At 39.0% G+C, this 16,635-nt stretch overlaps 2 protein-coding genes, 1 long non-coding RNA gene and 1 other non-coding gene across 4 annotated transcripts; all 4 read left to right on the top strand.

Moving 5' to 3' along the window:
* Nucleotides 1-558: 558 nt before the first annotated feature.
* Nucleotides 559-8,572, top strand: LOC110370603 (alpha-amylase 2). Its single transcript, XM_021326482.3, has 10 exons — nt 559-717; nt 1,230-1,403; nt 3,929-4,080; nt 4,547-4,727; nt 5,086-5,201; nt 5,713-5,949; nt 6,209-6,479; nt 6,728-6,928; nt 7,271-7,432; nt 8,455-8,572. The coding sequence occupies exons 1-10, from the start codon at nt 715-717 to the stop codon at nt 8,464-8,466; spliced, it is 1,509 nt and encodes a 502-aa protein (XP_021182157.3). The 5' UTR covers nt 559-714; the 3' UTR covers nt 8,467-8,572.
* Nucleotides 2,501-3,178, top strand: LOC135117804 (uncharacterized). The gene is made up of 2 exons (XR_010277179.1): nt 2,501-2,688; nt 2,951-3,178. It is a non-coding gene; the product is annotated as an uncharacterized LOC135117804 (long non-coding RNA).
* Nucleotides 8,001-8,193, top strand: LOC126055584 (U2 spliceosomal RNA). Its single transcript, XR_007511544.2, has one exon. It is a non-coding gene; the product is annotated as a U2 spliceosomal RNA (small nuclear RNA).
* A 730-nt stretch (nt 8,573-9,302) lies between the features above and the next one.
* Nucleotides 9,303-16,533, top strand: LOC110370545 (2-amino-3-ketobutyrate coenzyme A ligase, mitochondrial). Its single transcript, XM_021326394.3, is given in 10 exon segments — nt 9,303-9,458; nt 10,726-10,883; nt 11,991-12,056; nt 12,127-12,228; nt 12,572-12,779; nt 13,196-13,288; nt 13,291-13,375; nt 14,472-14,664; nt 15,038-15,215; nt 15,943-16,533. Coding segments are annotated over 10 exon segments (1,275 nt in total). The 5' UTR covers nt 9,303-9,427; the 3' UTR covers nt 16,104-16,533.
* The last annotated feature ends 102 nt before the right edge of the window (nt 16,534-16,635 follow it).

Here is a 16,635-nt window from a genome sequence, read left to right as displayed (position 1 = left end):
AGTTATTGTAAGAACCTGTTTTTTTATTATTGTCCCTCGCCTTTTAATGGATTATAAATAAGCAATAATTGAATACTACTGATTAGAAATAAGTAAAAATTATCTCCAAAAGATTAATACCAATTCAATAATGTTGATAACTTTCCACTCCCCAATTTATTGTGTTGGCAATATCCAAAGCGCGGGAGAATTTAAATAATTTTGTTGGTTACATTATGCGTTTTCAAAAGTTAAATTAAAATGAAAAGTAAATTAAATTCAGTTTTTTTTTTAGTTTTTCCTCCAATAGGTGCCTAAACTTTTAATCCGACAACCTCAGTATGTTTATCACTTACATAATATAATTTTAATGCACTTAAGTAGATACCTACCACGATTATTTCAATTTGACCTACCTATAACATATAAATAAACTGTTTATGAGCTGCTGGTGAGATTTTTTAAGCTGATTATCCTGTTGGTCTAGCAGGGTATCGAATAATCTGTGTAATCTATCGTATTAAAAGATTGATGAGCTGACAAATTACTTACTTTTTAGGTATGGATTTTAGCTTATCACGATTAGAATGTGGTGGAAGGAATTACGATATGGTCAGATAATTACTTTTGCCTTGTTATCGGTTAATAATTAATTTGTACAAATCGTATTATGTTTATATTGACGCGAGTTTTATTGCTGCAAAGTTGTATATAATTTGATAAGCTCGCAGTAAGATGGTAAGTGCACTTCTAATCATAAATTACTTACATTTGCTTTTTAATGCAGAGAATTTAACATCTTGAATGAATTTAAAATCTTGAATAAATAAACAAATTATTGGAATACTAATTTAATTTGAGGTGTTATTAAATTATACGAGAAGCTCGGGTTTTTAGAACTATACCGAAACATTTTCTGACAAACCTAGTTGCAGTTACTTGTTCATCATTCTCCTGCCTTTATCCCAATTTTATTTGGGGTCGGCGTATAATGGAAATAACTGAAAGTAAGCTGTTGATCATCGCCTCAGTAGAACTTTTCGAGCAAAATTATTTCTTCAAGCTTTCAAATCATTTAAGATGAAAGATAATATGAAGATGATCGTGTTTTATACTAACAGGCAAAAGCTAACTAAAATTCGTCACAAATTAGAGTACGACTGAAAATCCTTTTCGCTGTTGCTGAAAGCGTTTCGGTTCGGCCGGAGACTAGGTAGGTAGGTGTCAAACATAACGAGTTCTATTTCCAGGGGTGGTTGGTCTTCTGCAGCCTGTTGGTTGTGGCCACGGCCGCGAACGCCTACAAGAACCCGTACTATGCACCCGGGAGGTCGGTGAACGTCCACCTCTTTGAATGGAAGTGGGATGACATCGCCGATGAATGCGAAAGGTTCCTTGGTCCTAAAGGATATGGTGGCATTCAGGTAAGACTGATATTTTGGGTTTGGGGCGTAAAAAACATAAAAGCTAGATGTTAATAGCAGTGGCGGCGTAGCATCGGATGGCACCCGGGGCGGCTACCTATTGAGCACCCCAAAATTTCTTTTATGGATTATTTTTAAACGCATACTACATATACCTACCATCAGTACCGTGTGCATTTTCTTTTTAGTTTTTGGGACACAAAAATACCCAATTAAATCCAAAGAAACTTGCGTATAGCGCAAAAGCCGCGAGCGCAGCGAGCGCGAAATTTTTTTAATTTAGGGTCACAAAAGTACCCAAAGCATTTAAAAGAAATCACTGTACATTCTTCAAAAGCCGCGAGCGTAGCGAGCGCGAAATTTTTTGAGTTTAGGGATACAAAAGTACCTTAAGGCAGTTAAAAGAAAGCACCGCAAAGTTTTGTAAAGCCGCGAGCGTAGCGAGTGCGAAATTTTTCGAGTTTTGGGTCTCAAAAGTACCCAAAGCAATTAAAAGAAAGCACTGCAAATCTCGGAAAACCCGCGAGCGTAGCGAGCGCGAAATTTTTTGAGTTACAGGACACAAAAGTACCCAAACCAGTTAAAAGAAAATAGTGTAAAGTGGAATGGCCGCGAGCGTAGCGAGCGCGAAATATTTTGAGTTATGGGACACAAAAGTACTCTAAGTAGTTAAAAGAATGCAATGAAAAGTGGAATAGTCGCGAGCGTAGCGAGCGCGAAATTTTTTCAGTTTTGGGTCACAAAAGTAAGCGCAGAATAAATTAAAATGTGTAAAGAAAAAAAAAACCTCGAGCGAAGTGAGCGCTTTTTTTCTAACTTTAAGGAATTCATTTAAATAATCAGTTAATTTATTGTGATTTTGGCGCGAGTGGGGTGCGGCAAGGATGTGAGTGGAAAAGAGAGGGGTGACACTCGGACTGTGTCACCCCTCTCAATCCCGTGGCGATGTCTTGGGCCGGGCCTGCACTGCGACTGGTAGTGAACCTAGGCTGTGCAGATTACGAAAGCCCTCCGTGAATGGTCCCTTTTGCCCGTGCCATCCTGGTCGTGCAGATATGTGCCGACCGAGATGGCACCCCCCTAGACGTGGTAGGGTAAACTGGGTACGGTTGTGCCAGGGTACGGTAGTGACAGTCGCAGTTGTAACGAAACTATACGTAAAACGGGGGAGGTTGTGAGGGAGAAAGACGTGGCTCACAAGCCTAAACACGTTCCCCAGTATTGCGTTAGCCGGCGCACGACGTTGACGTAAGCAGGAGCCCACATTGCTTTTCAACAATCAAAAGTAAGTATTTTTGTTCGATTTCGTTTCCTAATTACTGTTATTTTTATACAGATAGATTACCTTGTTATTTTTTTCTTTAAAAGTTGAATATTAATATTTAATTACAAGTGATTTCTTTTTACGTAAAGTATTTGGCAAAATCATGGCGATTTTTTGTTTTCAAAATGATGCGTTGGGTACGGTTGTGTCAATTTTTTTGGGTACGGTTGTGACGAATATCTTTACATATAATAAATCTCATATTATTGTTTTTTGCTTTTAGATGTCCAGGATACGTTTGCGGAAGACCGAAAGAGCGCAGTGTGATATCAAAAAATAAAAAGATGCCGATGAAGAAGTGAAACAAGGGATTTCGTACGTGTAGCTCAAGCTACAAGCCTTTCTACAGCTACAAGTTTGAACAGAGCAAATGTTGTTTTGTTGATTGTTAAAACTATGTTTGTAAGCTTATTATGTTAAACATTTCTACAATAAAAGATATTATAGACCATTTTGATATATGTTTATGCATGTCACAACCGCCCTTGGTATGTGGCCGGTTGTGACACTTTCCCATTTTTTTTTAAATTGATCTTATGAGTAATACATTGTATTAAGGAACAATATATGAGTGTTTTTACGTACACAAATGTACAAATTGCGATACAAGTTCCTTTCCTGCGAGCTAATTAGTCAAATATCAAAATTATTGGTGATCAAACGAAAATTGGCACAACTGTACCCAGTCTACCCTACCCGGGGCGGACCGCCCCCTCCACCCCCCCCTTACGCCGCTACTGGTTAATAGTAAGGCTAATTTTAGAACTGCCAAAAGTGATTGTACTTTGAACTGATAATTAAGTATAGGTGAAAATTAAAGAAAACACAGGAAATAACAACATTATAAAGATGTAGGTATATTTTATTATCTCATAGGTACTTAATGCTTAATTGAATCGTAGTAGGTACCTATTTGGATAACAACGATTAAGTATAACGCAATTATCGATTGTCACTGATTTAAGATTTTTAACCCCCAGCAAAAAAAGAGAAGGGATATTTTAAGTATACCTAAATCTTGAGATAATAACTCTCAAATGAATGGACCGATTTGATGATGCGGTATTTTTTTTAATTGTCGTCTTACCTACTTCCAAGCTATAAATAACTTCATTGACAGCACAGCGAGATTTTCATAAAACTTTTTACAGGAACTTTCAATAAAGGGGTTTAACATATTCTTATTCATTATCTGCAATAGATTTCACCGCCCAACGAGAACGTGGTACTATGGTCCTACAACCGTCCCTGGTGGGAGCGCTACCAGCCCATGTCTTACAAACTCGTGACGCGCTCCGGCGACGAGCGGCAATTCGCTGACATGTTGCGCAGATGTAATGCTGTAGGCGTCAGGTAATTTTACCGAATGACGTTGCTTAGCGTCTTCTTCTTAATCTTCTTAAGAGGGTTGGTAGGTCATTAATAAATAAAGTTAAGTACGTTACCTCATCTTGATGGCAATGCTTCGATTTTGTCTAAAAATATGGTAAGTCAGTTTAATAAGCTTACCTTTGGCTTGATAGGAAGTCTGTCTAAAAGGACACACAGAGCTCTTATATTTACCTATACAATGTCGACCCTAAATACAACAGCGAAATAAAAATGAGTCGACAGCGAATCAGCCATATTTTGCAACATCAACCTTATCCACATACAAAGACCTTCCATCTAAAACACCACTTGGCAGCATCCCGATAGACTGGAAGACAACCCCAACATACTCGGAGCTAAGCAGATATTAGTTCATCTTCGATCACTACACCTTTACTAACTGTGGACGCCTTCAAATTCCTCATAAATCCTCACTCAACACCTCCAGGATCTACGTAGACGCAGTAATCAACCACATGACGGGCGAGCCGCCAGAGAACGTGGGCACCGCGGGCAGTACCGCCGTGTTCTCAGACTGGAACTACCCTGCCGTTCCCTTCTATAGGCAGCACTTCAACTGGCCGCACTGCGTCATTGATGGCATGGATTACGTTAATAATGCTTGGAGAGTGAGTTTTATCTGTTAACTTAAGGTTTTTTTAGAAGTATTGGACCGTTAGCTATGGTCGTCGTCACTGGCTAAAAACGTACACTGCTAAAGAAAGGCTTTCCTAAGCTGGAGGGGATTTGCCCCTACCTACTCCATATTCACCGCGCTGGGCGTGTCTTGGCTATAATATAGTCAACGATAATTGGACTAAATGTACATGATGGTTAACCGTTTCCATTTCAGTATTTGGCTTATTATGAAGTTTTTTTTTCATACCCGTTTTTACACTTAAGATACAGAGTCTAGATAAGCAGCTAATAAGCTAAAGGTTCATTTAACTTTAAAGTGTGTATTACAAATGTATGAAAATGTTTCAGGTGCGTAACTGCGAGCTTGTCGGACTCAAAGACTTGAACCAGGCTGACGAGCACGTGAGGAACATGATTGTCAACTTCATGAATCATCTTATCGATTTGGGTGTTGCTGGTTTCAGGTATGTACAAATAAGGACCTCTCAAGCTTAGCAGCGCAAACGGTAGCTAAATTAAAATGAAGATTCAATTTATGTTTAAAACACTACTCCCAACAGCTTCAAAAATATTTGAAATTGTGCCCCTCACACTTGGCCCTGCACATTTTTCGATGGCGCAATGGTCACCATGCCGGACTGCCGAACCTGAGGTCCCGGGTTCGATTCCCGGTTCGGTCGACATGTGTGTGATGAGCATGTTTGTTGGCCGTGGTCTGGGTGTCACAATATGTATTTATCAATATGTAATATACGTAGCTATATGTAGTTTATCAGTTGTGTTAGCACCCATAACACAAGTTAATTAATAACTTACCATGGGGCTAACCGACCGTGTGTGAAAATGTGTCCAGACATTATTTATTTATATGCAGAGATTTGGTTTCTAAATTACTAATTTTCTTCTAAAGTAAAGCAAAGTAAAGTTCAATAAGACCTCTAAATTTTTCCAAATTCTAAATATTTTTCTCCGCAGAATCGACGCCGCCAAACACATGTGGCCTTCCGATCTTCGCATCATCTACGACCGTCTCCACAACTTGAACACAGCCCACGGGTTCCCCGCTAACGCCAGGCCTTATATCTACCAAGAAGTTATCGACTACGGAGGTGAAGCTATTAGCCGGGATGAGTATACTCCCATCGGAGCCGTCACTGAGTTCAAAGTTGGATTGGAACTTAGTAATGCTTTTAGAGGAAACAACCAGCTGAGGTAAATAAAATATCTTAGCAGGTTTCGTCATATCCATTTATTTGTGATTTGTTTTATCAACTTTCATGTTGTGTTTCATCTTCATGATGCTTTTTTATTTTATTTATTTATCTATTTATTTTAAGTCGCTAGAGGTACTAAGCAGGGTCCATTTTTACGCATATTTTACCCCTTCATGTGTATGTTTTATGAACACAGACGCTTTTGTGTGTCTTTATTTTCCTTCTCAAATAAATACATTTTCTTTCTTTTTTTCTAGATGGTTGTCTAGCTGGGGTCCGCAATGGGGTCTCCTAGCTCACGAAGACTCATTGACCTTCATAGACAATCACGATAACGAAAGAGATCACGGCGGTGGCGGTAATGTACTAACTTACAAGAACCCTCGCCCTTACAAGGGAGCTATCGCGTTCTTGCTTGCTCACCCTTACGGAGAACCTCAAGTTATGAGCAGTTTCGATTTCTGGGACACTGAAGTTGGACCACCTATGGATAACAATGGAAATATTATTTCGCCTTCTATCAATTCTGTAAGTTATATGTACCTTGTTGTCTAGATCTACTGCAAAATTTTCATCATATCAAGACGATCTGTTTGCGATTTATTACACTTCATTTTTACTGTCTTTATCTAGATCACAAAGTCCCCGTACAAATAAGTCTCAATTGTCAGATAATTGCTGATTTCCCTATTACGTCAATAAAAACATCACTCTCCACAGTCTCCTCTACAAAAACATTGAAACTATTATCAATATCCCTATTTCCCTTCCACAAGGATGACTCTTGCGGTAACGGCTGGGTCTGCCAACACCGCTGGCGTCAGATCTACGCGATGGTCGGCTTCAGGAACGCGGCTGGCAACACTGGCCTTAACGACTGGTGGGATAATGGCAGCAACCAGATCGCCTTCTGTAGAGGAGGCAACGCTTTCATCGCTTTCAATAACGATTACTGGGATCTTAATCAGACTCTTCAGGTTTGTAACAAATACTTTACTTAAGTATGTCCAAGTCAACAGCAGATTTCCGCTCGCTTTATGTAAGCTCGCTTATTTCGAAGAAGCTGCTGTGTCTTGTTAAGACTCCTACCTCCCCCTCAGAGACATTTCATGATTACTTAAGTCACTCCTTAGTGACGGAATGTCATACAAATCCTTCACTAAGGAATGGCTTAAGTAACCAAATATCTCTGAGTGGGGAGGGGAGGTTAAACTCAAAACACGTAACATGCTGTTATGCTGGATTATGCTGGATTTGCTATAACATTGATCTATCTTTTCTGATGACTAATCTATATTTTCTTTACCTTTTCCCCACAGACTTGCTTGCCCGCTGGCAGGTACTGTGACGTGATATCGGGCAACAAGGTGGGCAACTCGTGCCAGGGCAAGACGGTCACCGTGGGCAACGACGGACGGGCACACATCACTGTTGGCGCTAACGACTATGATATGATGCTCGCCATACATGTCGGCCCTGAGGTATGCAATTGTACCTCTAGTTTTGGAAATTTTGCATTCTGTTGCTCTGTATGTTTTGTTATTTTCTTTGGTGTCTTTATCTTTTTCATTCTTCTTTTCTCTAGTCATCGGTTTTATATGTATAATTTACCCATATCGTCTTTAATAAATTCCTCGTCTTCAATTACTGTTAAGTGTACATTGTTTTCTTATAGCTTAACATTTATAGCATTTGTAACTATATCTAGATTTGCTACTTTTCCAGTTTCGATGATTATTTACCACTTACTTAGTTCATCTAAATTAGGCCTACTTATGCACCTTAGAAATATGAAGATTCTCATTCCCTTTGTTTAGGTTCCAAATATGTACAAAAATCATTAAATTAAAGAAATTGCTAATTTACCTTACTATAAAATAACTATGTAGGGATCATGGTCTCCCATAGCGGATAAACACCACAGATATGAAAGACCAAGTTTCTACCCGGGCTCGATAGATGGCGCTGTACAATTCGCCTCGTTTTCTACATCGCGGTGTTAAGATTCTCCGCGTTTGAACGACCTTCCCCCATACTTTATAGACCGGTATCGCTTCTCGGCCTTTTGGCTAAGATCAAAGTGTAGTATCTGTTCTTTTCAGCTTAATATCTGAAAGTTCCCTCACTGAGGGACCAGTATATTAAACTGATTTTTGTAAACTGACGGGATGTTCGGGGCTCGCTCCACTCCCGTCACGGGTCGGCCCGGCATTGCAGTGCCGCCGGGATCGGCCCACACACATGATTACCTGAAAAACATCAAGAAATCACATTGTATGGATGTGGAACGTGGAATAACTGTATTTGTTTCACGACGGATCCAAGACATGGCGGCGTATACTTGTCGAAAACTCATTATTAGAGTCTGCACTTTCACTCTGTATGTTGTTGATGTTCCATTGAAAATTGTTTGGACTTTCAAAACAGTTTACAAATCGACGCGACTACGACTGTATTTATCTACTGTATGGTACTTTTGCTTATATGATAATTCTTGTTCCAGAGTCGTCTGTAATTTAACCGGATTCAAGAACAAGATAAGAAAGGAATGTTCTGCATGGCGTCATCTTTACAGCAGCTCTAATTGTCAACGATACACTTTTGTACAATTGGAATAAAAACGTTACAAAAAAATGCTTTTTAGTTTTCATTAACTTCCATTTTAACTTGCGCTGACTTACTTACTTTTCCTCAGCAAGACGGTCTTAAAAACAACACCTGCGGTATAGTCATATTTCATAACATATTTGTATTACTTACATACATATATCGATGCGAAGGAACTGAGTACTGAAGTATGTATAACGATATATTTCGATACGCTATGTATGTAAGCGATATTAGCTTAGTTCAGTGACGTAATGTTTTCGCTGGCTATGTGTGGATACTAATTTACATTGTATGCCTATGTATAGTGATAAAACGTCCTCTTTGACTGGTATACTCGACTGACGAGTTTAGATGTAGATAGAAAGAATCTAAGCTCTGAACGCAAATCGTAGTAATGAGGTAGATTAACCTGCTTAATTGAAATAAAATAGAAGTTAATGGGAAAATAACACTGACAAACATTATGGCGAATGAGAAGTCATTGGTTTCAAATAATAATCATCAATATTTCTGAAATCTGCGACTATGGGCTGAGGGGTTACCTGATTCTCCAAATCCTATGGTTTTTTTTAATGGAACCTGCGAATTAGGAAATAAATATCTTTTTGGTAGGATAGGTAATTGATTGTTTCAATTAGAACTCCCTAACATGAACGCAATGCATAGTTATCATCAGATTTGCGCAAGAGCAGAACATCGCTACAAAAACAAATCCATCTTCAAAATAGTCAAGTATAATCCGAGTGCAATGAAAACAAAATTACGAACGAAACACACGAAACAGAACAACCTGCGTGACTGGTCTGCTAAAGAGTTGGTCGACGCTCGCGCCGCGCCGGCCGGCGGCCGCGCCCCCATTCGACGCGATGGCGCTACGCTCGCAACTCCTGCGCAACTGTGAGTATTACACGCTAAAATACTTCAAAATAATTATCCCTTTACTTTCAAAATTAGTAAAAATCTTAATTATTTAAGCTAGAGACTGTTCCATAAAAATCTACTGAGACAAGTGTTAATAAGTTTTTTTGTTGTTTTGTCACTCTTAAACAACCTTGTAGCGTCTTTTTTATACGCGAAGGATTACAGGTTTTTGATAGACAAATAACTTGTACTTCGAGGCTTTATAAGCCAGTTGTTTGCCCCTAAAATGTTGGTATTATGACATTATTAGATGCCAATGATTAGGTTTGTAATAATGTGTTCGCGTGTGAAACTAATTAACGTTTCCATTAGTAGAGTTGATAAAATATTTGTAACAAAAAACTTATTACTGAAACAGACTGTTTGCTCTTTATTGTTTGCTCATCAGATACCAAGATCGAGTGTTTGTTGTCTTCGTTCGGTATGAGGACCATATTGAGAATTAACTTTAAAAAAAATTGTGACAAGAGGTTCATTCAATTAGGCAGGCCTTACCTACAGGTTTCGAATAAAAGAAACTGGTAAGATTACAGCTCGGACTATGCTGTGCATCTCATATTGAAGGGCCAATAACTTTTTCTGTAATTTTCATACGTTCAGCCCTTTTATGCCCGTTGCCATAATAGGGTGTTTATCTAAGCAGACCTTGTACAAAGAAATTGCATTATAATTGGCTGAGCTACATGAATAGATAACAGCTATTTACTTGTTTGCTCATACGTATGTGTTATATGACAATATGTTGTTGGATACGCGTATTAAGATAGTTTTGTGTGATGAGCGCGATATGATTAGAGATAAATGATGTTTCAATGTTAAGAGTCCTCTGTTATGAGTTATGGACGACTATTCTTATGCGTTAACCATCCTATTATTACTTTGTGAACACAGTGATTATAATAACGTGCCGTTAAATGACAAAATTACAGTCTATATGCAGTAACAAATTATGTATCAGCTTCGAGTACCTGCCTACATTGTTGCTTGCAGTTTAGCTTTTTACTTTTTATATCAAAAGGTTCGTTTCTCCGCTTTTCAGGAATTTAAGATACCAAAGGAAAATTTAGTATTTTTTTGAGCTGAGTGCTTTCAAATGATTTGATTTCATGAGCCAGAATACGATCCAAACTAAAAGCATCCTATTCTCTTATACCCGAAGCACACATTTCTTTTATTTCCAAACACGACCTTCAATAAGAACAGTTCTTCATCCAGAGGAAACTTATAAGATCTCTTTATCCAGGTTTCAATGGCAGCCAAACCCGTCAGCTCCACGAGCTGCACAAGGAGCGCGCTGGAGTAGCAGCACTACGAGATGTGCTGGAGGATCGCCTGCGGGACATCAAGCGCGCCAAGACATGGAAACATGAGAGGGTTCTTACTTCTCCTCAGGATACCAAGGTAAGCTTGACACGCTACGTAGTGTTATTAGCTGATAGAAGCTGCATTATGTAGTATTTAAACATATTTTCAGTATTTCTAAAAAGGTCTCATATCGTAAATGTTCATCTCTTTTGCTTCTCTTGGCAAGCAAGGACAACAGATTACTATTTTGAACTAAAGTTCCTGAAATGTTGTATTTTGTGACATCCCATCGTCGCCGTCGCCTTTTATCCATTAAATGCCTTTTGAGCAACGCCTCTTTTTTACCGGGCCATGATAATTTGGCTTTAGAATATCTCTGTTGTGATTTGTGATAAATAATTTGAATAAAAATTCCAAACACGATTGTTTGAATACATTTAGCCAGCACACAATATGCTAATTTAATTAGATGTCACTTCTTCGCCATTCTGAACTCGACTCTAGAGGAGTATTGACAAATATAACCTTGACTTTTTCGTATTGCCGAATCGACAACATTTATTGAATATGCTTAAAAAAATATTTTCGCAAATCTGTAGGAATTCCATTTTTCTAATGAAATGGCCTTTAAAACCATATCTGTAATTGTTCTGAATAGCTCTGAACAAAAAAGCTTCAATATTCAATAAGCATCGAACTTACATGAACTTAAATGGAGTTCAAGGAAAAACATTCGATTATTTTGCCCACATACCCACATGCACCGCGGTCGACTTATCACGTCCTCTGTCGGATACAACAGATGTAAACATAACCACACATCGTACTGAAAATATTATGCTTGTGTTTTGGCGAGCCAAGAGGAGCCAGACGTGTAAACAGGCGGTTCTTTATTCCCATGCTCTGGACGTGAATGAATAACAAGAAGCTGTGATGTTTACGATTTTTTGCGTGAATTGTTGGGCCAGTTCATTTGTGAAATGGAGTTTTCCAGCACGAGTAATTCATTTACTAATCTAACCGATTTAGCAATCTGGATTAGAGACATCTTTGGGGCTACCTTATTAATTCTCCTACCAAAGATATGAACTTATGCCTCTACCTATGTACCTACTGTAACTGAAATAATTTTAGTCATTAGGTCTTTCCGGATCCCCCGATGAGATGTTTCAATACTCGATCTAATCAAAATAATGATTTCAGGTGAAAGTCAAAGGCGTTGAAGGAGAGTTCCTGAATTTCTGCGCTAACAACTACTTAGGTCTTTCAGTAAGTAGACCTTTCTATTTCTCAAAATTTATTTTTTAATGCAGATATTAATTGAATGAATTCGCTTTAGAACCATCCAGAGGTAGTGGAAGCTGCTCGGGAGGGCTTGAAGAAATATGGTGCCGGACTCAGTTCAGTCCGGTTCATTTGTGGCACCCAAATTATACATAAGGTAAGAAATATCCTCGACAGCTAACTCTTGCTGCTGTTGCATGTTTATAATTTAGAATTTTGTAATAAGTCTTCTTACATCCACTTAAAATGCATTAAATTGTCGCATTATTTGGCTCTGCGAAATCACGTGCAGATTTTTTTGCAATCTGCTCTCAGGCCTCAATTAGCAATCAAAATAATCGTCCTGATGTCATGTTCATATATAATGGGCGCCTAATTTTCTGTTTTTGCAAGGTAGGATGGAAGATATACTATAATGCTGTTACGGAAAAAAAACAGCTAGCTTAGCTTACATTTGTTAGTACACAACATATTTAAAACTTTTAACATCTCTTTGGTAGGAGTTAGAAGAACGTCTAGCAAAGTTCCATGATCGTGAAGATGCGATCCTATACGGGTCTTGTTTCGACGCAAACGCCGGTCTCTTCGAGTCCATGCTGACTCCTGAAGACGCTGTGTTCTCTGACGCCCTCAACCATGCCTCCATCATCGACGGCATCAGACTCTGCAAGGCTCAGAAGTTCCGATATCCTCATAGAGATCTTAAAGGTAAGTTAATACTTCCGTGAAGTTCGTGGCCAAAGAGATTGAAGTACATATGTTATGTTGAATATCCTTGTTGTTGGCGATGTGGCCTACCTATATTCATCTTACTTTCATCATTAGGTAAATAAGGAATGTCTCTGTCATAATTATAAGATAACAGTTCCAAAACAACAGCTCTTTATATATATGGCATTTCTTGAAAGATAAGCGATATAGGTTTGATCTACCTACTTACAACTGTATTGTTATTAAAACCGTTATACACCTTTTAGGGTCAACTCACTCATGTTATCAACCCTTTGTTGATCAAGATCACTATAGATACCATATGGTTGCCGGCTCCAGATTTTTTTATTATTATGATTGTCTCCAATCATTAAAACTACCATTTTAATACCCCATTTACCCTTATCCAACAGAATTAGAGCACCTGCTAGCTCACAGCGAGGCTCGCATCAAGCTGATCGTGACGGATGGCGTGTTCTCCATGGACGGTACCGTGGCCCCATACAGGGGTTGCGGGATTTAGCTGATAAATACCGCACGTTGCTGGCTGTGGATGACAGCCATGCTACTGGTTTCTTCGGGGAGACGGGAAGGTGAGTTTGCCTGGCTTTGCTTGGTTATCTTCTACAATGTTTCAAGTTCCCCCAATTTCGTTTTATGTTACAATTTTTTTTATGTTACACCTGTAAAATTTATTTGATTATACGCAACGAGTGTCGCTGACAATGGCTGTAACATTGATTGTTGAAGCTCGAAAACTTAACCGAGTTTGTCCTGTGTTATTCCGAGCTACACATATCATAAATTCAGTTTACCCTGTCGTCACCAGATATAGTTAGAGAAAATAATATGGCTGAACTTCTAGCGTATACATAGAGGAATGCATTTTTCCACGATCGTAATGACTAAAGTCACGCCACTGCTCTGGATGTATTAATCAATATTGATGAGAACGACTTTATCACACGAATTGAGCTACAACTTATATAGCACACTGCAGTTGCAAGGTTGCCCTTATCCTAAGTTCGAGTTCGGATTAAACTGTGCGCTATGTCGCAGTTTGTATGCAATTGGGGCAGTCAACGATTTTCCTTATAGACTTACACTACAGATTATTTGCACGGCGCTTACTCACTTGCACGGCGAAACCGGTATAGTGCAATTTAGTACTGTTTTTCATACTTGGATTAATTCACGAATCAATTTAGCTCGTACTCGCATTATCTTACTTACCATAAATTACTTGAGACGCTGTCGTCACCAGCATACATTGTGATCGTTTATACAAAATTGCACGGTCTTTACATATTCAAGGTCGGTAAGACCGTGGCATTTTCTTAATAAGGATTTTGTCCGTATCTTAAAGATGAATAAACTCGTATTTTTTTCTGGGTTAAAACTTTGTTTTGTTTGTTTATTTATTTTTATTGGGAAATCCATATGAAGTCATCTTTGTAATTTTGAGTTAGCTCAATTTGTTTGCTGTTGCTTAAATATCCTCTGGTCGTGAAATGTGGCAAGTAATGTGAATTGCTCTGTATGCCTACTTGTAGGGCTTAAGTTACTGCTATTGGATTAAAATCATTTGAATATCTGCCAAGAACAGCGGTCCCTACAACGCATTCCAAAAGGTATTCACATCTAAATAAGTATATTCATATTCATTCAACATTTTACCTACTATTTCAGGGGCACAGAAGAATACTGCGGTGTCCTGGGAGCAGCAGACATCATCTGCTCGACCCTCGGCAAGGCAGTAAGCGGGGCTGCTGGTGGATATACCACGGGACCCAAGGAGCTCATCACACTGCTTAGAAACGTATCCAGACCTTACCTGTTCTCGAATGCACCGCCGCCGCCTGTGGTTGCTGCTTCTATTAAGGTGAATAAGATAATAATATGATATTTTTCATATGTTTTGTAGTGACGACGAGGTTTCCTTAACAGCCAACATATCTTGGATATCGTAGTCAGGATATTATCTTACGTAGGTATTTAGAAATGTTGATTTTGTAGATTTCTCTTCAGGCTGTAAAATGACAAAACAAATAAGTTGTATCAAAATGTGGTGAACAGCTAGTAAGAATACTGTATATAGTATATATCTGGTAGCGAAACTCTCGTCAAAGATGGTCCAGCCATTTCAGAAATTAGCTGGAACAAACAGCCACAAAACACGTTCTTTGCTCCTTAAAATCTGCCACGAATGAAGAAACTTCACTTCAAATAAACCATCTAACCATTCTCCCTTTCAGTCTTTAGATCTAGTAGAACAAAGTGGGGAGCTCCGCCAGCGTCTCCGCGAGAACACGCGAAACTTCCGCGAAGGATTGAAGGCAGCGGGCCTGACGGTCGCGGGAGACGACCATCCTATCTGCCCTGTTATGGTCGGAGAAGCGCCGCTAGCTGTGGAACTGGCTACTAACATGCTCAGTAAGTGAAATAAAGAAACAGAAAAATCTCATCTACCTTTGATAGGGCTAAGAGCCATTGTGGACTATCAAGTACTTGCATACCTATGCCTTAGTTCTCAAAAACTTAAGTTTACTTGAGGATTAAAGATCTAGAACACGGTTGGGACCCTATTTTTTAGTTCGAGTTTTCTGACGTTATTCACATTTGCGCTATTTTGATCTGCACCTTAGTGACTTTATACATAGATGTCCTGGGGGTCTAATACCTATTGTTCTACACCTCTGCTCCTTTAATATAACCTAGTCAACTCACTCACCAACCCGCATGCCCAGTGCGGTAAGTTAGGGCATATCTCCCCAGATTTGGGAAGACCTTTATCCAGCAGAGTGCCTAGTGCAAGTTTTGCAAGATTAACTTTCTCGATGCGTAAATTATCACACAACTTCATTACGTAGTATTCATTTTTGACATGTTTATTTCATAAAGGCTGTCACTGGCACTTGGTCGTACTATAAACGCGCTCACTTGCGAAATAGTAAACGTCATTATCCGGAAAAATGAATGAACGTACAATATTTTAATCATGTGATGCAGACTCTTTACTTCAGCCAGGTTATAATTACGTATCGAGCGCGTAAACTTACAAAACTCGGAATCAGCACTCTGGCCACTGGACGTTTCACAACGACCTACTAGCCTCGGGTAATTTTGGTATACCTACTCCATTGTTTTTTTTCTTTCTCAGAGCGTGGCGTGTACGTGGTTGCATTCAGTTACCCGGTAGTGCCGAAGGGTGGCGCCCGTGTCCGCGTGCAGCTCAGCGCGGCTCACTCGCCCGATGACGTGCAGCGCGCTGTGCAGGCCTTTGCCGAAGCCGCTAGGGAAATCGGCATTGTTAAGGCGTAGATGTGTGTAGATTGGGTCTTGAGACTTTTTGGGGATGTTGAAATTAGAAGGGAGAGAAACCTCCATTTTCGATGTCTGTCTAACACAGATAACTAAATCAGTCATGGATGTTGATTTAAAAATAAATTGCATCGCTGACCTACGGGACCATGTACCTACTCTAATGAAAATTAGAAAGATCTTGTTGTAGGAGTACTTATTTGTGGATATCGTATGTGATGTTGTTGTTGTAATGAATATCTATCATTTGTCCAACTCCCCATAAACAGCGCCCCAGTCGTCTTGAGATCCGAACTCTACATATTGTCTACATAGCTAACATGAACTTCTGCTAATGTAATATTTGTAAATATATCAAATCGATTGCTTAATGTTTGTGTATGTATGAAACTAGAGGACTGAATCAATAAATGTTTTTACTGTTATCGCATTTCGATTGTTATTTTTTTACCCAGTCTCAGTCGGAAACGACTTTATTGCCTAGTGTAAATTATAATAGAAGGCCAGATTTGAGAGACAAATAAAACAAAAC

The sequence above is a fragment of the Helicoverpa armigera genome, chromosome 15 (assembly GCF_030705265.1).
Source record: "Helicoverpa armigera isolate CAAS_96S chromosome 15, ASM3070526v1, whole genome shotgun sequence".
Classification (NCBI taxonomy): domain Eukaryota; kingdom Metazoa; phylum Arthropoda; class Insecta; order Lepidoptera; family Noctuidae; genus Helicoverpa; species Helicoverpa armigera.
This window is presented reverse-complemented; position numbering and strand designations above follow the sequence as displayed.

What these genes read in the sequence shown, in the direction of transcription:
- LOC110370603 (XM_021326482.3), top strand. An exon ending in AAGGATATGGTGGCATTCAG is followed by an intron (nt 1,404 to 3,928) that starts GTAAGACTGATA and finishes TATCTGCAATAG; the next exon opens with ATTTCACCGCCCAACGAGAA. An exon ending in TGTAATGCTGTAGGCGTCAG is followed by an intron (nt 4,081 to 4,546) that starts GTAATTTTACCG and finishes CAACACCTCCAG; the next exon opens with GATCTACGTAGACGCAGTAA.